Source organism: Bos indicus, chromosome 17, assembly GCF_029378745.1.
Source record: "Bos indicus isolate NIAB-ARS_2022 breed Sahiwal x Tharparkar chromosome 17, NIAB-ARS_B.indTharparkar_mat_pri_1.0, whole genome shotgun sequence".
Classification (NCBI taxonomy): Eukaryota; Metazoa; Chordata; class Mammalia; order Artiodactyla; family Bovidae; genus Bos; species Bos indicus.
The window spans coordinates 53,438,688-53,464,157 of NC_091776.1; the positions used below are offsets into that span (position 1 = coordinate 53,438,688).

General features: G+C 45.1%; 1 protein-coding gene across 7 annotated transcripts in view; it reads right to left on the reverse strand.

Moving 5' to 3' along the window:
* Nucleotides 1–25,416, reverse strand: part of CFAP251 (cilia and flagella associated protein 251) — a 74,334-nt gene extending 48,918 nt beyond the window's left edge. For 2 of the 7 annotated variants that reach the window (XR_011561157.1, XM_070769501.1), the window contains exons 1-7: nucleotides 25,306–25,416; nucleotides 23,836–24,431; nucleotides 22,390–22,788; nucleotides 14,156–14,293; nucleotides 11,578–11,687; nucleotides 4,997–5,108; nucleotides 4,666–4,746 (exon numbers count right to left, since the gene is read on the reverse strand). Coding sequence is in view for 6 of the 7 variants with exons in the window: in XM_070769501.1 (XP_070625602.1) it covers nucleotides 4,666–4,746; nucleotides 4,997–5,108; nucleotides 11,578–11,687; nucleotides 14,156–14,293; nucleotides 22,390–22,788; nucleotides 23,836–24,411 (1,416 nt within the window). In the remaining variant the exon portion in view is untranslated. Of the gene's footprint in view, nucleotides 1–4,665; nucleotides 4,747–4,996; nucleotides 5,109–11,577; nucleotides 11,688–14,155; nucleotides 14,294–22,389; nucleotides 22,789–23,835; nucleotides 24,432–25,204 lie in introns of all 7 variants that reach the window. The other 5 variants (XM_070769502.1, XM_070769499.1, XM_070769497.1 and 2 more) reach the window with 5 other exon arrangements.
* Nucleotides 25,417–25,470: the final 54 nt, after the last annotated feature.

Here is a 25,470-nt window from a genome sequence, read left to right on the forward strand (position 1 = left end):
TCCCGGAAGGAAAGGAAAGAAAGAATGTGGCAGAAATAATGTTTGAAGAGACAATGGCCAGAGTTTTCCAAAACTGAGGAAACATGGCATCTCAAGTTCAAAAAACCCAAAGGATAAAGTTTAAAAAAAAAAAACAAAACCAACAACATGTCCATACACACATATATACACCATCCATTGAAAAACTGCTGAAAACCAAGAGAAAATCTTAAAAGCAGCTAGAGGTGGGGGAAAAGACACAACTTTTAAAAAAATTTAGCAGTAAGGTTGACAGTTGTGGGACTTCCCTGATGGTCCAGTAGTTAAGAATCCACCCGTCAATGCAGGGGTCATGGGTTCAATCCCTGGTCCAGGAAGATTCCACATGCTAAGCAGCAACTAAGCCCTAGAGTCCATGCTCTGCCATAAGAGAAGCCACCTCAATGAGAAGCTCTCACACCACAACTAGAGAAGAGTCCCTGCTCACAACTAGAGAAAGCTCGTACGCAGCAACAAAGATCCAGTATAGCCAAAAACATTTTTTGTAATTTTTTAAAATAAAATTCTATAAAATTAAAAACTAAAAATGGGGAGACCCATTGGGAAGCTATTAAAAAAAAAAAACAATGTCCATGTGATTAGGGATACCAGTGACCGTGAGCAGCACAGCTCTGTTAGAGCGGTGGGTGGGTGGAGGACAGATGGGACGAGGGAAATGTCCATCCACAGAGGATGGATAAATAAGTCCTGCAACACTCAAAGAGCAAAAAACAAAACAGCAGTGAAGGTGAATAGGAATTACAGCTCAAAGATTGACATGAGCGATTCTCAGAAACAACGATGAGCAGATCAAACAATTATTCTGATTCCAAACATGTGCATGCTTGGTCATTTCAGTCATGTCTGACTCTTTGCAGCCCCATGGACTGTAGCCTGCCAGGCTCCTCTGTCCATGGGATTCTCCAGGCAAGAATACGGAGCGGGTTGCCATTTCCTACTTTAGGGGATCTTCCTGACCCCAGGCGTTGAACCCACGGCTCCTGCAGCTCCTGCACTGGCAGGTGGATTCTTTACCACTGAGCCACCAGGGAAGACCCAATCACAAATATAGAAAGGTCAAAAACAGGCAAAATGAAAACAGATAGTATTGAGAGATACATAAGTCACTGGAGAAAAGTATAAAGGAAAGCACAGGCATGAATAATACAAAATTTGGGATAATGGTTAACTTCTGGGAGCAAGACTGAGGATGAGATCAGGAAGGGGAACACAGGGGGCCCCTAGGGTTAAGGTAACGTTCTATTCCATGATCCTGTGATGAGCACACAGGTACATTTTATTTTCTCCTCTACAATGTACACATTTTGCACGTATGCCTTATTTAGCAACAAAACACAAAGAGGTCAAATATTTCCTGCAAAAAAATAAAAAGGAAATGAGACAAGGAAGTAGAGAAAGCAAGTGTGGACGGCGCTTCTGAGAAGTTTGCCTGTAAAGAGGAGCAGGGGGTGTAGCTGGAAGATGTGGGGTTAGAGCATTCTCTCAGAATCAGTGGTCCAAAAGCATGTTTATACGTAGTAGAGGGAGAGATGAGAGCTGCAGAAGGGCCTCAGGCAGCCAGGAACTAGTGCCCTGGCCCTTCACTGCAGTCAGAGGGGAAAAGAGAAGATGGTGAGGTTGAAGGTGTGTGGCAGATTTACAGGGCTTCCCAGGTGGCTCAGTGGGTAAAGGATCCACCTACAATGCAGGAGACACTGGTTCGATCCCTGGGTCAGGAAGATCCCCTGGAGGAGGGCATGGCAACCCACTCCAGTATTCTTGCCTAGAGAATCCCATGGACAGAGGAGCCTGGCAGGCTACATTCCACAGGGTTGCAAAGAGTCGGACATGACTAAAAGAACTTCACACACACACACACACACACACACACGGCAGGTTTGGGAGGGAGAACAGGCTGGTGTTTGTATCTGATGGCTTCCATTTTTCTCAGTGAAACAGGAGGGGTAGGGGTCATCAGCTGAGTATGGGAGGCAGGGCAGTGGGAGATGGGAGGAGCAGGTATGAAACTGTTGTCTCTAGAAATGAAAACGACAGCCTACCAGAGCAGCCAGGCCAGGCTGAGAGCCCTCTTGAAAGTCGTGACTGAATTTTAAGTAAGATGAATCTGCTCAGTTGGGTGATTCTCATCATCGACATTCAGCCCTCTGGGGCCTGGATCCAGAGGACGCTGCCTGTGGGACGCGCCCAGGGCTTGGGGGGAGGGGGCCGGGAGTTTGCGCAGTGCTGTCCACAGTACTTTCTGAGGGGATGGAGATATTCTATCTCGTGTGTTGTCAACAAGGGTAACCACCGGCTCCACGTGGATGATGAGTGGTTGAAATGTGGCTAGTGAGACCAAGGAAATGAATGTGCGCTTTTATTTTAACCAATTTAAACTGAAATAGCCATGTGTATTTAGCAAAGCTGCAGTATAGAAGTCAGCTGCATTTCTATACGCTAGCGATGAACATTCTGAGAAAAAAGTTAAGAAAACAATTCCACATGAAAAGCATAAAAACATAAGCATAAAAAATACTCAGGAATAAATTTAGCCAAGGAAGTGAAAGATTTGTACATTGAAAATTACAAAACACTGCTGAGACAGACTTTTTGACACAGTAGGAGTGAGAGAAGGTGGAATGATTTGAGAAAGTACCATTGAAACATATATACTACCATATGTAAAATAGTTAGCCAGTGGGCATTTGCTGTATGACTTAGGGACCCTGAAGCTGGTGCTCTGTGACAACCTAGAGGGGTGGGGTGGGGAGGCAGTGGGGGGTTCAAGAGTGGGGGCCATACATATACATATCTATAGTGGATTCGGGTTGATGTACGGCAGAAACCATCACAATACTGTAATTATCCAATTAAAAATAAAATACAACTAAAAACCTGGTGAGATTAAAAAAAAAAAAACACTGCTGAAAGAAATTAAAGATTATATAAATAAATAGAAAAACATATTGTGCTCCTGGGTTGGAAGGCAATACTATTAAGATGACAATACTACCCAAAGGGATCTACAGATTCAGTGCAATGTCTATCAAAATCTCCAAAATATTTTTGGTATCTCATCCTAAATATCCAAGTATGACTGGTAACTCTAAGAAGTAAGGAAATTTGGGACCTCCCTGGTGGTCCAGTGGTTAAGACTTCAGCTCACAATCCAGGGAGTCTGGGTTCAATCCCTCATCAGGGAACTAGATCCTGCTTGCTACAAGTAAGACCTAACACAGCCAAATAAATTTTTTTTTAAGTAAGAAATTATTTTTTTCTGGGAGCAGGAAGAATGTTGGTGGAGGGGGAGAAAGAGAGAAAATGGATATAAAACTGATAATGATGTGTGTCTGGCTGAGTCCAGTCACCCAGACCCCGGCTTGGGTTCTAGTTCACACAAGCAGCACACGTCCTTACCACAGCGCCTGGGACACAGTGCAATAAGTGCAGGGGAACAAAGGCTACGAGGTTGACTGAGACGACACAGAGCAGCAGAGTCATCGCTCTTGGTGCCCTTGGCAAGTCGCCTCATGCAAATCAAGAATACTGATAATTGCCCTATATGAAGAGCAGTTCAGAGCATGCTTCTAGAATAAGAAAAGCTAGGTGACTGTAGACCAATTATTTGATAATTAATAGCACTAATATTAATTCCACAGTAACCTCATCCTTGGAAGGAAAGTTATGACCAACCTAGATAGCATATTCAAAAGCAGAGACATTACTTTGCCAACAAAGGTCCGTCTAGTCAAGGCTATGGTTTTTCCAGTGGTCATGTATGGATGTGAGAGTTGGACTGTGAAGAAGGCTGAGCGCCGAAGAATTGATGCCTTTGAACTGTGGTGTTGAAGAAGACTCTTGAGAGTCCCTTGGACTGCAAGGAGATCCAACCAGTCCATTCTGAAGGAGATCAGCCCTAGGATTTCTTTGGAAGGAATGATGCTAAAGCTGAAACTCCAGTACTTTGGCCACCTCATGCGAAGAGTTGACTCATTGGAAAAGACTCTGATGCTGGGAGGGATTAGGGGCAGGAGGAGAAGGGGACGCCAGAGGATGAGATGGCTGGATGGCATCACTGACTCGATGGGGAGTTGGTGATGGACAGAGAGGCCTGGCGTGCTGCGATTCATGGGGTTGCAAAGAGTCGGACACGACTGAGCGACTGAACTGAACTGAACCTCTTTCTAGCATGTTGCATAGATTATGTGAGATACTGCATGCAAAAAACTTAGCAGAACTTGCACATTAAAGATTTAAAATAATATCTATTATCATCAAAAATAAACTAAGGACATGGATGCATGCATAAGTTGCTCCAGTCAGTGTCCGACTCTTCACAACCCCCATGGACTTTAGCCGGTCAGGTTCCTCTGTCCATGGGATTCTCTAGGCAAGAATACGGGAGTGGGTTGCCACTTCTCTTCCAGAGGATCTTCCTGACCTAGGGATTGAACCTGGATCTCCTGTGTCTCCTGCATTGCAGGCAAAATCTTTACCACTGAGCCACCAGGGAAGCCCAAGAACACGAATAGGAGTTTTTAAAAAGCTCTAGTACACCATAACTAAGCTCCAGCAAAACAAAAAGGAGTTTTGACCTGGCTTCAGGGTAACTTCAGGTGGATCTTTACAGGTTCAAATTGAACTCACCTGAAAACCATACTCCTTGGGGAGGTCAAGAGTGCACGCTGGCGTTTCTACCGCTAACGTCCACTTCCAGATGCAAACTTTCTGTAAGTCAAAGCAGACAGAGGAGAGAGAGAAGGTTCCCAAACGCTGCTGAAGTCACCTACACCTCTCATGGTAACACAGTGACTTCTGCTAACTGAGCAATGCACAGTGAGCTCAGCCTCAGGCAGGGAGCCCCTGATGGGAATCTGCTCATCCATCCACCCAGGGAACCACAGATTCCGCACGGCCTGAGGCAGAGATGCTCACAGGGAAACATTTGACAGGCTGGCTGCCCCAATGGGCCCCGTACCTGGATTTCGGCATCTGAGATGGTTGCCAGATACTTAGCGTCGCGGGTCATGGCCATGGCCCTGATGCCGTTATCTCTTGGGCAGCTGTCGAATATTGTATGCACAGGAATGCTGCAAAACACGATGGGGGACATCCACTTCAGGAACAGGACAACTGTGGTCCGTCCACACTATGGAATGTCACTCCGTCACAAAAAGGAGTGAAGCACTGACCCAGGCGACTACACGGATGAACCTTGGTGCTGAGGGAAAGGAGCCAGACACCAAGGCTATGCGTTGTATGATTCCATTTACATCAAATCTCCAGAATAGGCAAATGCATGGAGACCGATAGCAGATGTATGCTTGTTCCAGGTGGTTGTGGATGGAGGGTGGGGGAGTGGGTTGTGACTGCTGATGGTTTCAGGGTTTCTTTTCGGGGAGACGGAAATGTTTGGGAACCAGATAGAGGCGATGGCTGCCCCTCACTGTGATTACATGCAATGCCACTGAATTGTTCACTTTAAATGGTTACCCTTTAGACTTCCCTGGGGGTCCAGGGGCTAAAACTCTGCACGTCCACTGCAGGGGGCCCAGGTTCAATCCCTAGTTGGGGAACTAAGATCTCATATGTTGCATGGTGGGGCAAAAAATAAATAAAAAATAAAGTGGTTACTTTTATGCTACGTGAATTTTGGTGGTAGTGGTTTAGTCACCAAGTTGTATCCAACTCTTTGCAACCCCATGGACTTGTAGTCTGCCAGGCTCCTCTGCCCATGGGATTCTCCAGGCAGGAATACTCGAGTGGGTTGCCATGCCTTTCTCCAGGGGATCTTCTCAACTTAGGGATCAAACCCCCATCTCCTGCGTTGCAGGCAGAGTCTTACACTGACTGAGCCATACATGAATTTTGCCTTAATTAAAAAAAAAAAAAAAAACCTCTAATCTGGTCCTTAACAGTCCTCAGGCATAAAAATGAATGCTTTTGAGTCAGTTCTAATGAGGTGAATGAACCTAGAGCCTATTATACAGAGTGAAGTAAGTCAGGAAAAAGAAAACCAAATATCATGTATTAACACATATACATGGAACCTAGAAAGATGGTACTGATGAACCTACTTGCAGGGCAGCAGTGGAGACAGACACAGAGAACAGGCTAGTGGACACAGAGGATGGGAAGGGGAAGGGGGGATGAATGGAGAGACTGACATGGAAACATATACACTACCATATATAAAATAGAGAGCTGGTGGGAATTTGACGTATGACTCAGGGAACTCAAACCAGGGCCCAGTGACAACCTAGAGGGGTGGGACGGGGTAGGAGGTGGGAGGGAGGTTCAAGAGGAAGGGGGCATATGTATATTTATGGCTGATTCATATACTGATATACAGCAGAAACCAACACAATACTGTAAAGCAATTATTCTTCAATTAAAAATAAATTAATTTTTAGAAAAAGCTCAGGGCAGCATGTAAATGTGCTATTTGTTCCCTGTCTGAGCTCGAGTCTGTCCTTGGTTATCAAGGGCCAATTTTGGGCCAGGAGTGAAGGATGAGAACATGAAACAAGCTGCCTCAGACACCATCCCAGCTCACAGGAAAGCTGCAACCTCCTCCAGAAGGGGGAGAATAAACAAGCATAGGCTTTCTCCACAGCAGCTTAACTGCATGTGTCAAAGTCTTCAATGCACAGATCCTAAGGGCCACCAGTTTCACTTCTACAACTTGTTTTTTCCCTAGAGAAATAACAGCTAAAGCAAACAGATAAATGCCATTTCATATTCCTTGCGGCACAGCTTTCACAGCAAAAATTTGGAAACACCACAGATATCCATTGCATATGGGGTTTATTTAACAAATAGCATGGTAAAACCATATAAAGAAAAAAATGTCACCTTCAAAAAGAATGAGGTAGATTTGAGAAAATGACTAAAATTTTGTGGAAAAAGCAAATTGCAAAGCAGTATACTTAGCATCATCCTGAGTGTGTGTGTGTGAGTGAGTGTATGTGTGTGTGTGTTTATAAGTAAAAAAAAATCTGGAGGAATGAACTGCAAACCACATGGTGACTCCAGATATAGGCTTGGGTGAAAGGGGACTTTCGGTTTTTTTTTTTTTTTTTATTTCTACATGTTTGTATTATGTCACTGACAACACTTTAGAACTGTATGAAGCAGACAAAGCCTTAACACATGCAGAATTTAATTAGACAATATATGAATATCTGAGAGAGTCAAGGTAACAAAAGAAACAGTTGAAGACATGATGGAAGTGAGTTGTGATGTGGGGGAGGCACTGACCTCCACTGGAAGAGTGGGTGGTAGGAAGACTTAATCCAGGTACATGGGCTGTGTGGATCCATGGTTTTTCTTTTTTATTACTTACTTATTTGGCTGCACCGGGTCTTATCTGCAGCACGTGGGATCTTTGATATTCATTGTGGCATGGGGGATCTTTAGTTACGGCACATGAATTCTTAAATCTCAGCATGCTAGATATAGTTTCCTGACCAGGAACTGAACTCAGGCCCCTGGCTTTGGAAGTCTTAGCCACTGGACACAGGAGAAGCTCCTGCAGTTGGTTTTTCATAATGGAGACCTTAATGTAAACAGGCCTCAGGATGTCACATTGCTGTACCAATTGACTGGAACCAAGTCCACGTGCTGGCTGAGGGCCTGTCTGGTTCTCTGTCACTTGAGAAATTTTATGCCACTGAGAAGCAGCCCCCAAAATTCCCTTGAGAAGGGAGTTCTAAAGTTGTTAGGAATGCCATACTGATGTCCTTTGTGGGGAAATGTCTCTCATCTCTGGAGACAGAATTAAATGTAGAGAAGATGAAGTCAGCTGGACCTGTGCTGTTAACGTTTGTGATAAAAGATTTTTTTTTAAAGGACTGAGTCATGTTTAAGAGAATTTAACATATCAGAGTCTCTGATATGTTAACAAACAGATTAATTTGTGATTCTAATTTACAGTCTGTAGTTGATTTAGACTTGTGATTTCAAATTCAAATTGTATTAGGTTCATAAACAATATTAGAACACTTAAGAGAACTTAAGACTTGCCACATTTACGTGTGGCTTATTGCCATATTTATGTCTAGTTTATTAGATTTATGAGAATTACTTAAGTACTGATGAAAGATTTATTTGTTAATCAGACTACTAAAGAACTTAAAGATGAAACTGAATATATTCCAATTCTAAATGCAGTTTACAAGGCTTAAAAGGAGATAATAACAAAATCTGTGAGACCAAACACTAATCAGAGCCCCCCTTATAGGCAATTGCAAAAACATGCTAGATTTTCAGAGTTAGGATTCAGGTGAACTGATATCTCAAATGAAGAAATACGGTTTATCACTTTAATAAATGAATATTAATTTTAACACCAAATATCCTTTCTGGGTTCCCCAAGTCATCATTTGCAATATCATAAAACTCATTATCGATGAATCATTTGCATTGTTAACCAGAGACACACTTTACTTCACAGTTAAAGAAAAAAAATTACTACAGAGTCAGCCCCAGTCTAATGGGGGAGACAGTTCTATAAGCAAATAAAAAGCAAAGGACAAACACAGTTTGAAAGGAGGCCAGCTCTGCCTGGGCCAGGGGAGCTGTCGGCAAAGGGTCGAGAAAAGAGACACGAGAGAGAGGCCTGCCCTTCCTGCCTCAGGCGGCTGTGTCATTACTCGCAGCTGAAAAGCATGTCATTGCTACAGATAACCGCTAGGCACACAGACGGGGATCGTGGCAGAAGTGTTTGCGTGGCTAGTGCGTGAGATGCGAATCCCCTGCAGCAGGGGCTGAACTGGCAATGAGCAGTCCCTGGCGGGTTCTCAGCAGGGGAGCAACACAATCGGATTTTGCATTTGGCTCAAAGATCAAGCTCAAAATGCTGTGGAGAGGGACTGCCTTGGTGATAGTGGTTAAGACTCTGCACTTCCAAAGCAGGGAGAGATCCCTGGTCAGGGAACTAAGATCCCACATGTCACATGGCCAAAAAAATAAATTAAAAAAGATCTTAAAAAAAAAAGTTGTGGAGGAAAACCATATGATGCTGTTGGCCACACATGTGTATTTAATACAACAGCAAATATTCTGGAACGAAATGCTCCAAATTGACTAGAAGACTAGGATTGGAAATGGTGGCCAAAGGAGACTAGCTTCCAATTAAAATGTATTAAAGTAGTTTAAAAAAATCAACAGATGAATGGATAAACAGAATGTATATTCATGCAATGGAATCTTAAACAGATATAAAAAGGAATGGAATACTGATTCATGCTACAACATGGAAGAATTTGGAAAATATTATGCTAAGTGAAAGAAGCCAGACACAAAAGCCACATATTGTATGACTCCATTGACATGAGATGTCCAGAACAGGCAAATCTACAGAGATAGAAAGTAGATGAGAGGCTACCAGAGGTTGAGGGGAGGGAGAGTGAGGAGTTCATTCCTTCAGGTTTTCTGGTTGGGCGATGCAAGTGTTCTGCAAATGGTGGTGATGATTGCTTAACATTGTGAATGTAATTAATGCCAGGAAATTGTATGTGTAAAAGTAGTTCAGGAGCTTCTCTGGTGGTCCAGTGGTTAAGATTCCATGCTTCCACTGCAGGGGGCGAGGGTGTGATTCGTGGTTGGAGAAGTTCCACATGCCGCGCAGTGTGACCAAAAATAAGTAACTAAAAGAAAAAGTAGTTCGGTGCCATGAAGGGTGGGTTGAAGAGCAAAACTGCAGGTGGGGCAGGAGAGATCCAACAGGAGGCTGTTGCAGTGGCTCAAGCAGGAGAGGAAGGGCAGAGGCAGCGGTTATCTGGGGGCAAAGGCACTGGACTTTTGGACAGTTTGGCAGGGGAGGCCCATGGGACCGGCAGGTGGAACCCCCTCCAGCAGTGCCCCCTCAGCAAACACAGCAAACACTGAGAGTAAGATGGTCTGGCTTCAAGCGCTGGGTGTGCTCCTGCCCGGCTGGAGAACATCACCAACAGCACCTGCATCCCCTCATGCCGCAGCTAAGGAACGGCCAGAGGAGGATAAGGCTGAGAAGAATCTGAGCGGGAACAGACAGCACTGGGCGGAGAACCAGGGGCACATGGTGTCAGAGGAGCCAAGGGGAGTGAAGGGTGTTGGAAGCCACTGGGCGGCCAAGCGAGGTAAGGACTGCGGCTAGCTAACACAGCCCTGTGGATGCCACGGGCCACCCGGAGGAGGGAAGTTCCTGTGTCCAGAAATTCAACGTAACTTCTTCCTAACCTTCCTCTCCACCTGGACTCGTCCAACCCACCTCACCTCTCCCCACCCCACCCCCCACACCCAGTCAAGCCCTTACAATCTTGTGGATGAAACTGACACTGCCCTCTGTCTCTAGGACCAGGAATTACAAAAGGACACACATCTGTGAGCATCTGCCCTGGGCCGGGGACTGTGCTCTGGATCTTCGTAACAATCTCGTAAGGTGAGTAGCGTAGGTCAGATGGTGCGCCCCTCAAAATTCACTCCACCCAGAACCTCAGAATGTGACCTTACATGGAATCAGAGTCTCTGCAGGTCTAATTAGTTAAGATGAGGTCATACTGGCTTAGGGAGGACCCTAAACCCAACGACTGGTGTCTTTAGAGGAGAAAAGACCTTACAGAAAGATATGGAGGGGAAAACACCACGTGAAGCAGAGGCTGGAGGGACATATCTACAGGTCAAGGGCCACCAAGGATGCCAGTGACTACTTGAAGTCAGGAGGGGAGCATGGGACAGATTCTCTCTCAGGGCCCCGAGGAGCTCCCTGCAGACACCCTGACTTCAGATGTCTGGCCTTGAGAACAATGAGAGAAAAATTTCTGTAATTTATGCCACCTAGTTGGGGGGTAATTTTTTTGTATATATATTTATTTATTTTACTGTGCTGAACCTTTTAGCTGCAGCATGTGGGATCTAGTTCCCTGACCAGGAATCAAATCCCAGGCCCCCTGCATTGGGAGCACAGAGTCTTAGTCACTGGATCACCAGGAAAGTCCCTGGAGGTAATTTCTTACAGCATCCCAGGGAAACAAAGACGGTATGATTAGCATTTTTTTTTTTTTTTTTTTTTTGCAGATGGTGAAAGTCGCACAACTTCTCTGTGTCCCCCAGCTGGGTGAGTGTGAGTTGGCCTCCCCTCAGGCCAGTGTGCCTGGTAGCGTCAGTTGCTCAGTCGTGTCCCCAACTCTTTGCGACCCCATGGACTGTAGCCCGCCAGCTTATCCATGGAATTCTCCAGGCAAGAATACTGGAGTGGATAGCCATTCCCTTCTCCAGAGGGTCTTTCCGACCGAGGGATCGGACCCAGGTCTCCTGCATTGCAGGCAGATTCTTTACCATCTAAGCAACAAGGTTTCTGGCTTAAAGAGCCAAGAATTGTCCATGGGAAATTCACCAAAGTCATGTCACTCCCATGGGCCTTGAGGCAGGAAGACAAGCTCTCCTGGGACACTTGCACCTTGCCCTACATTCCAGCACCAGCTTCTGTATCCCCAGACCAGCATGCCCCATTTTTTGTGGGTTACAGCAGCCCATTACTGTACATAAATGAGGAGGAGGTGACTCTGGCATGCCTACCCTGTGAAAGAGTCCCATATGATGATCAGGCAGTCAGGCCCTTTGTCGGCCGTGGCGACCCAGCGTCTGTCTTCGCTGATGCAGAGGCAGGAAATGACGTTGGGGTGGCCCTGTGGACATGGAGAGAAGATGCTCTGAGACATGGAGGGTGCGGCCCAGCCCTGGTGCCAGCAGGAAAGGCGGGACCCCAGAGAGAGACGTTAGCTCCCTGTCCAGTCTCCACCTCTGAACATCCAACTCCTGCCCACTTTCCCAGTGTTACTCTACAGCCAGAGGTTTTCAAACTTTCCCTTGAAATGCTTGTGGGAAGGACTTCCCTGATGGTCCAGGAGCTGGACCATCTAATCCCCTTCTAATTCTGGGGATGTGGGTTCCATCCCTGGTCAAGGACCTAAGATCCTACATGCCTCAGGGCCAAGAAACCAAAACATAAAACAGAAGCAATATTGCAACAAATTTAACAAAGACTTTAAAAATGGCCCACATTAAAAGTAAAAAAAAAAGTATTAAAAAAACCAAAACACTCACAGGACAAGCTACACGCCCCACAAGAACAGTGGCTTCCTAGGGGTCGAGGTATGTACCTGACTCTGAACCCTGGTTGAGAATAAATGTCTGGGTCCTCCCAGGTCCCACCTCCTTGGACCCCCCTGCTGGCCTCATCTCCCTTAAAACTGCTCACTCGGGTCCCTGAGCAGCTCTGGAGCCAAAGCCTCCTTGCTGGCCTCTGCTTTCACTTGTATCCTCCTACAATCCTCCCCACACAAAAAGGAATCTTCTGGAAACACAAACGAGAGATGGCAGCCAGGAAACAATCCCTATTGCCCTCTTTCCATGTCACCCCCTCGCTCACTCTGGCCTCTTCTCTGGGCCTTACACAAAAGGCCTGAAAATCTGGAGCTCTCTCTGTCGGGGATGCTCTTCCCCGCAAAACTGCCCCTTGTTGGCTCATGCTCAGCCTTCAGGTCTCAGCAAAAATAGCACTTTTCCATTCCCTGCCTACCAGTTCAGAGGAAGTCTTCTCAGACCTTGATTTTTCTCTTTTAGAGCAATTTCACATACCCATTCCAGCGATTATTATAATCTTTATTTTTATGCAATTTTATTTTTTATGTATTTCTTTGCCTGTGCCAGGTCTCTAGTTGCCGCTCGTGGGACCCTAGGTCTTCAGGGTGGTATGCTGGACCTTTTAGTTGTGGCATGGGAACTCTTAGTTGCAGCACACAGGATCTCCAGTTGTGGCATGCGGGAACTAATTCCCTGACCGGGGATCGAACCCAGGCCCCCAGCTTTGGGAGCACAAGAGTCTTAGCCACCAGACCACCAGGGGAAGTCCCTAATCTTTGGTTATATATTTATGTGTTCACTTGGTTAATGTCTGCCTCTCCATGGTGGGGGGAACTAGGTCTGTTTTGTTCATGACCTCATTTGAAACGTAGTGGTTATGACAAATGCATATGGAAATGAATGAATGGCCAAAGCCCCGCCCAGCCATCCCCTCTGGGGAGGCTGGACGCCTGCCTGGCTGCTCCCTGCTTCTCAGCCCATCTGCCCCTCCTCCACATCCCTACCATCACACTGTCCCTTCTCCCTCTGCTGCGCTCGGCGCTGCACATTCAACTAAGCGCCAAGAAGGGCGTGCTGACTGTGTGTATTTCAGGACTTCTAGGAAGCAAATTCCTGAAGTTACACCCACGTGTCTTGGATCCCTGGCAGGATGCTGAGTACTGGCTGACCTCTTGGAAGAATACCTGGTGAAGCTTCTAGGCATTGACTGAGGAAGGTCCTTATTAAAATATAGGTCAACTGAAAGGGGTGAAGTGGAACTGTTTACCAGGTTAACTAGTAGAAATTCAGACACTGGAAAAACATTTGGACAGGTAAATGAAAACGAAAGGGGTAAAAAAAAAACATCCGGAACAGAGGAAGCAGAGCAGTGTGGGGACGGAAGGTGTGTGGGGCATTTAAGGAGGCACTTAGGGGGTGTAAATAAAAACAGATGCTGGAGGGAGGAGAGGGAGGAGGACAACTGACCTACTTAATACTTTCAAGTTAGGAGACCTGAGCCTAAAACCCAGCTTCACCACCTGCTAGAGCAGCCTTGGGCCAGTCAGCTAAATTGACCGAAGCCTCAGTTTCCTCTCCTGTGAAATGGGGATATTAACACCCACTTTTCAGCATGAGTAGGAGGATCAAAGCCCTGAGAGCCCTGGAAAGGAGGCTAAGGATTAACGAGGTCTGAATCCCCGCTGAAGAGCTTCCCTTTGCGTTCATCATTGTCCCGTGGAGACAACATGGTCTCTCCTGACCCCATTTTTACAGAAATGTAAAAAAATACAGATGCTTTAGACTCTAGTTACTATAAAATTAAAGTCAACTGCTATTTGTAAATTGATTCTGATTAGAATCAGAAAGACAACAAACAGCAAAAGTTGTTTGCAAACAGAACTCGCTCTGGTTCAGAAGGGAGGAAGGAACACGTGACTGAGATAGAATGAGGTTGGTCCTGGAAATAAAAAACAAAGTGCTGCATTCAAGTTAACGACAACCTCTTTCACCAGAAGAGGGGCCTCCAAACCTGAAGATGGTACTGGTTATTCTTGAGGACGTTGTAGATGACCCCAGTGTGACCACTGGCGTAGAGAAGGACTCTCTGGTTTTCTCGAAGGTAGTAAACAGGAAGGGAACTGTTCCACCCGAATGACCAGGTCATGGTCTGTAAGACAAAGGTAAACCAGCAGGACACTATGGTGTGTGAGCCCAGAGCTGGGCTGCGGGGCGATCCTAGCACGAGTCCTAGAGGAAAAGGGTTCACATTGTTAGGGGAAGCACACTGATTGAAACTGCCCACCCTGGCCAGGCACCATAGTAACCATTTGCATGAGTTGTTTTATGACAGGAGATCCTGATAAGGAATACAGAACTAATAAGCCACCACCAACCGGAAGAGTTCGGGAAAGGTCTAAAGGAGACACCGCGTGTCCGTCCACTTCCCAGAATCCCTCTTGCTAGCATCCATCTTGGCTGAGCGATGCGTGCACCACCAGGAAAGACTGAATTAGAGTGATTGGCCAAAGACCACCTGGAAACTAATCCCATCACCATAAAACCTGAGACTGCGAGCCACGAAGCAGAGCAGTTCTCCTGGGTTCCCTTACCCTACTGCTCTCCACCCAGGTGCCCTTTCCCAATAAAATCTCTTGCTTTGTCAGCACATGTGTCCCCTCGGACAATTCATTTCCGAGTGTTAGACAAGAGCCCAGTTTCAGGCCCTGGAAAGGGTTCCCCTTCCTGCAACAACATCATCAGCCAATAAAGAGACACCACCTTGGGACTTTCCTGGGGGTTCAGTGGCTAAGAATACACCTTTCAACACAGGCTATGTGGGTTCTATCCCTGGTCCAAGAACTAAGATCCCGTGTGCATGGGGCAACTAAGCCCTCAGGCTGCAACTCAGATCCAAAACTGCCAAAAATATAAAACTGCCATCAAATAACAATTTTTTTAAAGAGAGAAACATCACCTTGAGAAGTCAAGAACATGCTACTACATGGATGACCCCTAAGAATGTGATGCTAAGTGAAAGCAGTCAGATGCGAAGGACCACATAGTGTATGACCCCATCTATATGGAAATGTCCAGAATAGGCAAATCCATAGAGATGGAAAGTAGGTCAATGGTTTCCAGGGGCTGGGGGAGGAAGTGGGGAGTGACTGCTTACTGTGTATGGGTTCCTTTTGGGGTGACAGAAATGTTCTGAAATTAGATAGTGGCAAACGTTGCATAACCTTGTGAATGGGCTAAGGAACCAAACAATTGTACTTTCTTTTTTTTTTTGGCTGCATCAGTTCTAAGTTGCGGCGTGCAGGGATCTTCGTTGGGTCATGAAGGATCATTCATTGCAGCACACAAACTCTCTAGTTGTAGCAATGAGGACCTAGCTGCTCTGAGACATGTGGGATCCTAGTTCCCCAACCAGGGATTAAAACCCGTGACCCCTGCATTGGCAGGTGGATTCTTAACTACCGGATCACCAGGGAAGACCCAATTGTACATTTTAAAAGGGTAAATTTTCATAGACATAGAAAACAAACTTATGGTTACACGAGGGGAAAGTGGGTTGGCAAGGAGGGATAAACTAGGAATTTGAGATTAAAATATACACACTACTATATATAAAACAGATAACTAACAAGGACCTACTGTATAGCACAGGGAACTATGCTCAATATCTTATAATAATCTATAAGGGAAAAGAATCTGAAAAAGATATACACACACACACATATATATACATACAAATATATATTATATATAACTGAATCACTTTGCTGTACACCTGAAACTAACATTGCAAATCAATTGCATTTCAACAAAAATAACTTTAAAAATTAAAAAAACTTAAAGGGTACACTTTACAGGGATGCGAAGAAACTGGGACCTTTATGCATCATGGGTGGGAGTGTGAAACGGTGAAGCTGTTGTGGAAAACAGTGTGGAGATTCCACAAAAAAACTGAAAATACAATCCCCATGTGATCCAGCCATTACACTTCTGGGTAGATTCCCAAAAGAACATCAATCAGAGTCTCAAAAAGATACGTGTACACCCATGTTCAGAGCGGCACGTTTTGCAATAGTCAAAAGGCAGAGGCAACCCCAGGGTCCATGGACATATGAACGGATAAACAATGTGTGAATATTATTCAGCCTCCGAAGGGACAGAGATTCTGACACGTGCTCCAACGTGGATGAGCCTTCAGGACATAATGTAAGTAAAATATGCCAGTCACAGAAAGACAAATATGAACTGAATGGTTCCACTTGTCTGAGGTACCGAGAATAGTCAAATTCATAGAGACAGAAAGTAGAAGGATGTTGGCAGGAACTGGGTGGGGGGTGGGGAGTTGGCAGCTGTAGGTACAGCGTGTGTTTCACTAGATGAAGAGAGTTATGGGGATGGCGATGATGACAGTTCCACAACTCTATGAATGTATTTACTGGGTTGGCCAAAAAGTTCGGTTGGGTTTTTCCATAACAGCTTATGAGGTTTTCCCTGGTGGCTCAGTTGGTAAACAATTCACCTGCAATGCAGGAGACCCACGTTCGATCCCTGGGTCAGGAAGATCCCCTGGAGGAGGAAATGGCAACCCACTGCAGTATTCTAGCCTGGAAAACCCCATGAACAGAAGAACCTGTGGGCTACAGTCCATGGGGTCACAAAGAGTCAGACACGACAGCAACTAAACCACCGCCACCTAACATGGTTTTTCCTTACAGAAAAACTAGAACAAACTTTTTGGCCAACCTAACAAAATCATTTTACATGTAAAAATGGTTATGATGATAAGTTTTATATTATGTACCTTTTAACACAATCTGATTAAAACTATGTATTTATTTATTTGGCTGCACCAGGTCTTAGCTGCAGCACGTGGTATCTTTAGTTGTGGCATGAGAACTCAGTTGTGACATGTGGGAACTAGCTCCCCAACTAGGAATAGAACTCGGGCCCCCTGCATTGGGAGTCTTAGCCACTGGCCCACCAGGGAAGTACCTTACCATAATCTTTTAAGAAACAGTTAAGAGGGTGGATTTTATGGTATGTGATTGATAATAACTCCATTTAGAAAGAAAAGCAAAGATGCAAGGTGCTTACACAGGTATGTTTACTGTGTAAGAATTCAGTGAGTTCTACACTTGTGTGTGCACTTTCTCTTTGTATATTTCAATAAAAATGTTTCCTTTAAAAATAAGGGAAAGCCTTCAACAGTAAATAGAAACAACTTCCTATTTACCTACTCCCCAGAACCTAGAACCCAGTTCAGTAATCAGTCATAAAGTGAGCACTGACTGTTGTGAAATTCAATTTACTGAGAGTATGTAGAATGGATAAGTTATAATAAAGTCACTAAGTAACTTCTTAAGAAAGGCAATTATTTAGCCTGAGTATTTGTTCCTTATTCATGATTCTCCCTGGAAGGACAAAGTATTCAATATAAAGAGATAAAATCCCCTTAGGAGGATTAAAAACCCCATGTTTCTAGTAACAAGTAAAATAAAACAAAGTTAAAATTTCCTGAAATGAAAAATAACAGGTACTATAAATCTGACTATTGCTTTCAATTCAATAGCAGTTTGTTTATGTATATTTTTGTTTTCAATGTCTCTTACAAAAATTACAGATCAACTGTGGTACATTCATACAATGGAGTATCATTCAGTGATAAAAAATAAATGAGGGGGGATTTCCCTGGTGGTCTAGTAGTTAAGACTTCACCTTCCAATACAGTGGGTGTGGGTTTGATCCCTGGACCCTCATGGCCAAAAAACCAAAACACAAAACAGAAACAATACTGTAACAAACTCAATAAAGACTTTAAAAATGGTTCACATCAAAAAAAAAAAAAAGAAATCGATGAAGGAATTCTCTGGCAGTCCAATGGTTAGGACTTCCCACTCTCGCTGCCAAGGGCCCAGGTTTGATCCTTGGTCAGGGAACGAGGATCCCACAAGCCACAAGACATGGTTAAAAAATTAAGTAAAATTAAAATTTTAAAAATTAAAAAGAAATTGGCTAATAAGCCAGAAAAGACACAGAGGAAACTTAAAGGCATGCTAACTAAGTGAAAGAAGCCAATCTGAAAAGGCTATATGGTGTATGAGTCCAACTACATGACATTCTGGAAAAGGCAAAACTATGGAGACAATTTGAAGAAATTAATGGTTGCCAGTGGCTGGGGTGCTAGGGGAGAGGGGGAGATGAACAGGTGGGGCACAGGAGATTTTTAGGGCAGTGAGACTACTCTGCATGAAACAGCAGTGGTAGATATGTGCCATTACGTATTTGTCAAAGCCAGAGACTACACAGCACACGGTGAACCCAAAGGTACACTATGGACTTCAGGCAATACTTATGCTTCCCTATTGGCTCATCCACTGTGACAGATGCACCGCACAAATGCAAGAATAACAGAGGAGACCGGGGTGGGGAGAAGGCACAGGGACTACACGGGATTCTCTGTTTTTCACTCCATTTTTCTATAACCTAAAACTGCCACCCCCCCCCCCTTAAAGTCTATTTTAAAAATTAACCAAGGCTGATGTGGTAGAGTGTTTAAAATAATGGTTATGTAATTAGTTACCAAAAATCAGTGAATTATATTGGAGCACAGAGATGAAGTCTGGTGTATTTCCTTTCTGATATTTGAATGATACTTAAGGTTAAATGATGGACCATATATTTCTCCCAGGACAGACAGAGTGGGCAACGTGGCCGATTTCTCTCCTACACACTTCATTCTCCATTGTCTCCTCATTCCATCTGCTCATTTGCTGTAACTTATATTTAGATCTTTTATTGCATGGGTGTGAGTGGTAGAATTATGGAATCATAATTGGCTCAAGCTGCACCTTTTAGGAATGGAAATATTCCATATCTAGCTGGATCTTTTTTTAAATTAATTTATTTGGCTGTGCTGGGTCTTAGTTGCAGCACACAGGATCTTCACTGTAGCCTGTGGGGTCTAGTTCCCTGACCAGGGATCAAACCAGCGACCCCTGCATTGGGAGTGTGGAATCTTAACCACTGGACCATCAGGGAAGTCCCCCCTAGCTGCTTCTTAAAAGCTGATTTCTTCATGTGAGAGGGTTCTTTTGGAAACCTAGTAATTCTAAAAGGCCTTATAGTCATCCTGGAAATTTATGTTCCAATTTAACAAATTAGTTATAAAAAGAACACATTCTTAACTAGACTCCTGCCTCCAGGTAAAACAACTCTTCCAAGATCAAAACTAGATGGACCTCACTCAGTAGTCACAGAACTTCCTTGAGCAGCCTTACCATTAACCAAAATCACACAGGACTCATACTCATTGCGTTTTGCACTAGTTTTGACGTTTATGATAGATGATCATGGGGACAGTCACCTCTCATATTAATCTTCTAAAACGTGGTGATCTGGAAAACAAAACTTGATTGTCAAAGCCAGATTTCACTATATTCGATAGTCATATGATTCCTTCTCATAAACTCATGATACTTTGTATTTTGGGTGGAGATGGTATCCACGGCTATGCCTATTTACCAATGAGCATTTCAACTTATGACAGGCCTCTGGGATAAGGCAGGGGACCCCAAAGGAAAATGAGGGTGCTGTGGCACACAGATGGAGAAGTATACGCACTGAAGAGTTAGGGGAGACACACTGACTGAAGCCACCCACCCTGGCCAGGCAGCATAAGCAACCACTGCATGAATTATTTCACAACAGGAGGTCCCAATAAGGAACACGACCCTCCTTGCTGGCATCCATCTTGGCTGAGCAATGCCTGTGCCATCGGGAAGGACCCTGATTGGCCAGAGACAACCTGAACACTAATCCCACCACCATAAAACCTGAGACTGCGACCCATTGGCACAGCAGTTGTCCTGGGTTCTCTTACCCTCCTGCTCTCCACCTGGGCCCCCTTCCCAATAAAGCCTCTTGCTTTGTCAGCACGTGCACCTCCTCAGACAATTCATTTCCGAGTGTTAGACAAGAGCCCACTTTCGAGCCCTGGAGGAGGCCCCCCTTCCTGCAACAGAAGCACCTTTGGTGAGAGCAAGAAATTAGAAACAGCGTAAATGGCCATCAACAGGGAAATAGCTGAACTTAAAATGAGGAAGTGGATACACATGCACTGATACAAAAAAAATCCTCTAAGAGATATTAAGTGCAAAAACATTTTACAGAGATGCAGAATATCTCACTGGTAAAAACTGAAACACAAACGTGTGTGTGTGTGTGTGTGTGTGTGTGTGTGTACACGTGTGCGCATGCGTTTCTGTGTGTATAGATACATATTTGTATATGTACCAGAAAAAGTCTGGAAAGATACATGGTTATACCAAACTGCAACAGTAATCATCTCAGGAAAATGGTTTTGGGTGAGAGTGTGTTAAAGAATAGGAATCTTCACCTTTTTTAAAGAAAAAAGAAATAAAGGGTGAATTTTTTTTTAAGAAAGATAAATACAGACTACTTATTTATTTATTTGGCTGCACCAGGTCTTAGTTGTGGCACACAAGATCTTTGAGCTTAGGATCTTCAGTTGCAGCATGTGGGATCTAGTTCCCTGACCAGGGATCGAACCCAGACACCTTGAATTAGGAGCACAAAGTCTTAGCCACTGAACCTCTGTGTGTGTGTATTTATATATATATATATATATATATATATATATATATATATATATATATATATATATATAATTTTAATAAAGAGCACTTATTCATTTTAACAAAAAGAAGAAACAATAAAAGCAAAAGGAAAGGAAAAAGAAAGCGCCCTCAGAGAGCTAAGCAAACTTGCAAAGGGGGACAGCCTCTGCAAGTCTGGTTCCACAGCAAGCCCAAGGCTAACAGGGGCCCAGACCTGCATGGTGGCTTTTGTCAAGTCCAGGGAGCGGGGGCCCTGGCACAAAGATCACTTGCTCTCATCAGTGATATCACCTGATTTCTGGTTAGTCGGCTAAATAAGACCAATGTCCTCATGGGCTCTAAAAAACTCAAAGTTATTCTTTCTTTCAGACCAAGCAACTGCAAGCTTGAAGCTTTAACTCCACTGCTCAAAGCCAGCCACATCTACAGAAAGGAGGCTGTCAATTTCTCCGCACTTCCCCTCGGCATCCTTCCATTACCACCGCCACCACCACCCATTCATCATCTGGTTGTTAACACTTGTCAAGTGCTCACTCTGTGTTAGGAACTGCATTAAGTATACACACTCCATCACTTACAAATCTTCCAAAGGCACGGATCTACAGTGGAGAGGCAGGGGGAGGATGAATCCCAGGAAACAATTTTCAGAAAGTAGCAGATGGAGGAAGAAGGGGGAAAAGAAACCTCCTCTTCCTTCTCTTGGCAAATGATAATATTTTTATTCCTCGCAGATGGCGCCTCCCTGCAGTGCTGTCAGTGGCAGCAAAGGCAGACTCCATTGGATCGACTGGTGCTTTTCCTGGTGGCTTTCACTTCTTCCAGACCTTTCGCTTATTGATCCATCTTGGGGTGGCTAGTTTTTAGGAAACTGTCATGGTTTGGGGAGCTGCTAAAAGGATCAAGCCAGTTACAGGAGAAGAGTTGAGGAGAGGAGGAGAAAAAGAAGAATTGGTGGCTGGATGAGAAGTACTAGAATACCAAAGAGAGAGAGTGGGAAGGGAGAGAAACAGAGAGAGGGGAGAGGAGAGAGGGGAGAGAGAGATTTTGAGTCTCCCACAAGAAAACGACACCCTGGGCTTCCCTGGTGGTCCAGTGGTTAAGATTGCGTGCTTCCACTGCAGAGGGCATGGGTTCCATCCCTGGTCGAGGAACTCCCCACATGCCTCAAGGTGTGGCCCCCCCCCAAAAAAAAAGAAAGAAAGAAAGAAAATAACACCCTATGCAACAGACAAACCGCTTGGGGAATTTCTTTGCCTGCAGAACAGCACCGCTATTGAATCCAGATGCAGCGCATTCTGTCACACACGTCCAGCCAGAGCTCTGAACCAAACTTTAAAAAGACCAAGTCTATGATTAGCTTAAAATGGATCTTTCTGGTGGCATTTTTTCCATAGGCATAACATTCCCCTACTTCAAAATACTCTCAAAGCAGTGGGGGCCATTTGGCAGCTTGGATGGGAGGAGGGTTTGAGGAAGAATGGATACACGCATGTGTATGGCTGAGTCCCTTCGCTGTCCACCTGAAACTTTCACCACATTGTTAATCAGCTATACCCCAATACAAAAATAAAAAGTTTTAAAAAGTAAACACATAAATGGACGCCACACTTACCAAGGGGTACATGTTGGCACTCTCCCTCCTTTGGAACAAAATGTCCTCAGTGGCAGTGGAGACCAGCGATGCCTTGGTGATCCTTGCTTTGGGCTGTGACTCTTTTTCGCTTTTCTTGCTGATATATGATACACTCTTTTCTTTTCTCCTTTCCCTCTTTTCCTGCTCCAAGTCTCCCCTTTCTGGTTCCAAGTCTCTCCCTTCTTCGTCTTCCAATTCATCTTGGGGCCTCTGGTCGAGCTCGCCTGAAGGCTGCCTTTCCGGGAAACTAATCAGTGGTTCCCCAGAAGTGGTTACATCCAAATCCAGAAACTCTAATTGTGAGCCAGGGCTTCTTGGAAGCTCGAACGTTTCCAAAAACTCTGATTGTAATGAAAGCTTTGACTCGCTACCACTTTTCTTTAAAAAAAAAGAAATAAAAAGGAGACTGTGATGCCAAATCCAGTACACGCCGCTACTCGCCCTCATTTAGTCTCCTTTCTTTACCTAATCAGCAGCCAGTCTTAGTGTTAGCCTCACATCAGAACTATGAACTGCTTTAAAAGAGAGCCTGGGATGTTTTGTATTCAAATAACAGGAATCGTGGGTGTGTCAAATTTATTCTCAGCTTACTAGCAGACCCACAACAGCAAAATGATTCTTCTAAGTGGCCTCCAAAACCACCACAAAGTCACAGAGAGTCACTTCTCCTTGGGGCTTCCCAAGTGGCTTAGTGGGTAAAGAATCCACCTGCAATGCAGGAGATGCAGGAGACTCAGGTTTGATCCCTAAGTTGGGAAGATCCCATGGAGTAAGGCATGGCAACCCACTCCAGTATTCTTGGTGGGAAAGTCCATGGACAGAGGAGCCTGGTGAGCTACAGTCCACAGGGTCCCAGAGAGTCAGACACGACTGAAGCAACTGAGCACCCAGGCGCACACTTCTTGGATCACAGCTGAGTTTTACAGGCTGACTCTGTTTAGATAAGCACACTCCAGCTAACCACTGTCCTTTAAGTCAGGTCTGGTACACACTTCCTCCAGGAAGATTTCCCTGATCATCCTCTAAGCTGGGTTGTCAGCCTTAATATAGATACATATCTCTTATGCATCTCTCAATCACTCCACTTAGTTCAGTTGTTTGTTTGTTTGAATATTTATTTGACTGTGCCAGGTCTTAGTTGCAGTATATGGGATCTAATTCCCTGACCAGGGATCCAGCCCAGGCCCCCTGCTTTGGGAGCTCAGAATCTTAGCCACTGGACCACCAGGGAAGTCCCTTCACTCCACTTAGTTTTCTAACACTTGCTCTTTGGTTATGGGTCTGCCTCCCTACACACCCTAGAGCTCCTTAAGAGAATGGATTGTGTCTTATTTGGTTTTATATTCCCACAGCTGGGCAGGTAAGTGGGTAACAAGCATGCAATTATGATTAGGAATGAATGAACGAATGACAATTCCTACTTACTAGGGATATTTCTGACAAGACTGTCTGGGAATCAGGCTGCGTAAATCTCTCCAAACTGATAATGGACGTGGTGATTTCTTCGGGCTCCACTGTGCTTTCTTGCTGTGCTCCTGAGGCCTCCTCTTCCTCCTCCAGTGCTTCCGCAGTGTCTCCCCCCACTTCTTCTTTGACAGCCTCCTTCCCAAATCCTTCTACCACTTCCTCTCCCTTCCCTCCTTCTTCCTCCTCATGCTCCTCCACTCTCTCCTCCCCTTCCCCTTCTTCCTCCTCCTCTTCCTCTCCCTCCTCCTTCCCTTCCCTGTCCTCCTCCTCTTCTCTTATCTCCACCTCTCCTTCCTCCCCATTCTCTGCTTCCACCTCCTCCCCAAACTCCCTCCCTTCTTCTTCTCCTTCCTCCTCCTCCTCCTCCTCTGGAGACTCTATCCATGCTAATGTGTTAACTTCTTTTAATTCCTTTTGCACATTTTCTAGCCCTTCAAAATTTGGATATTCTTCTTCTTCATCATCTTCTTCTTGCATTTCTATTTCTCCATATTCTTCTGTTTCTTCTAGTGGGTTTTCCTCTGCATCTGACATTATTCTCTTTGGAGTTTTCTCTAAAGAAATTTTGAACATAATAGTCAGCAGGGCCCTTTCTGTCCCACTTGGATTTCCTGGTCCACAAACTTATCAATGAAATGGGCAATGCCAGCTCGGTCCCTTTCCATGAGAATAAGAACACCAGACTTCTGGGAAAGCTTGTCCTAAATCTTTAAAAATACTGATGCCCAACACCCCTTCTCCCCCTACCCCCGGGGATTCATTGCTTTCTAGGAATAATTTTAGAGCCCTCTAACTCACTTTAAATATACTCATATTCCCACAGGCAGCAAAATGATAACCCAGGTATTGGGGACAATTCTAATCACATGAATCAAGGAAGAAGCAGGTAATGGTTAAAAGTGTTGTCTTTTCAGTCAGCCTGTGCTGGCACTGAACCCCAGTTCTACCACTCAGTAGCTCTGTGACCTCGGGCAAGTCACTTTACCCCTCAGAGTCTAAATTTGCTCACTGGCAAAATGAAAATGATAACCCTACATTCTGGGGGTCTTGTGAAGATGACAAGATTGTAAAATGCGCAACAGAGTTGCAGCACAGAGTGCTTGAGAAATGGCAGCAGTCGTTTAGAAAGTTTAAAAGCCTTTTTACGTATTCTCTCGTTTATTCCTCATAGCAAACTTAAGAGGCGCTGAGAGGTGTAGTGACTTATTCAAGGTAAAACAGCAAGTAAGCAGCAAGGTGCGGGCGGGAGGGGTGGAGTGCGGGGAGCAGGTGTCTGGGCCCTTGGGGTCACAAAGCTCAGGCGCGGTGGAGGTCTCCCTGGACCTACCTCAGGCCGGGCCCAGGTGGGGTGAGCGCCCCCCGCCTCCCGAGAGGCACCAGGCCCCGCCTTGCCGGGGACCCCGCTCCTGACTCACAGAGCGCACCCACCCTGGTCCTCAAAGGCCGGGGTCGTCCCGCTGCGTGAAGCCCTCTTCCCACCTCCCGGCCTCCAGCTGCGGCCGCTTTCTCCACAGGCTCCCTAGTTACGGTTGCCAACCAAGCTCCGTCTCCATGGTAACCGCTGCCGCTGCAGGCGACCGGCCGTAAAGCGAG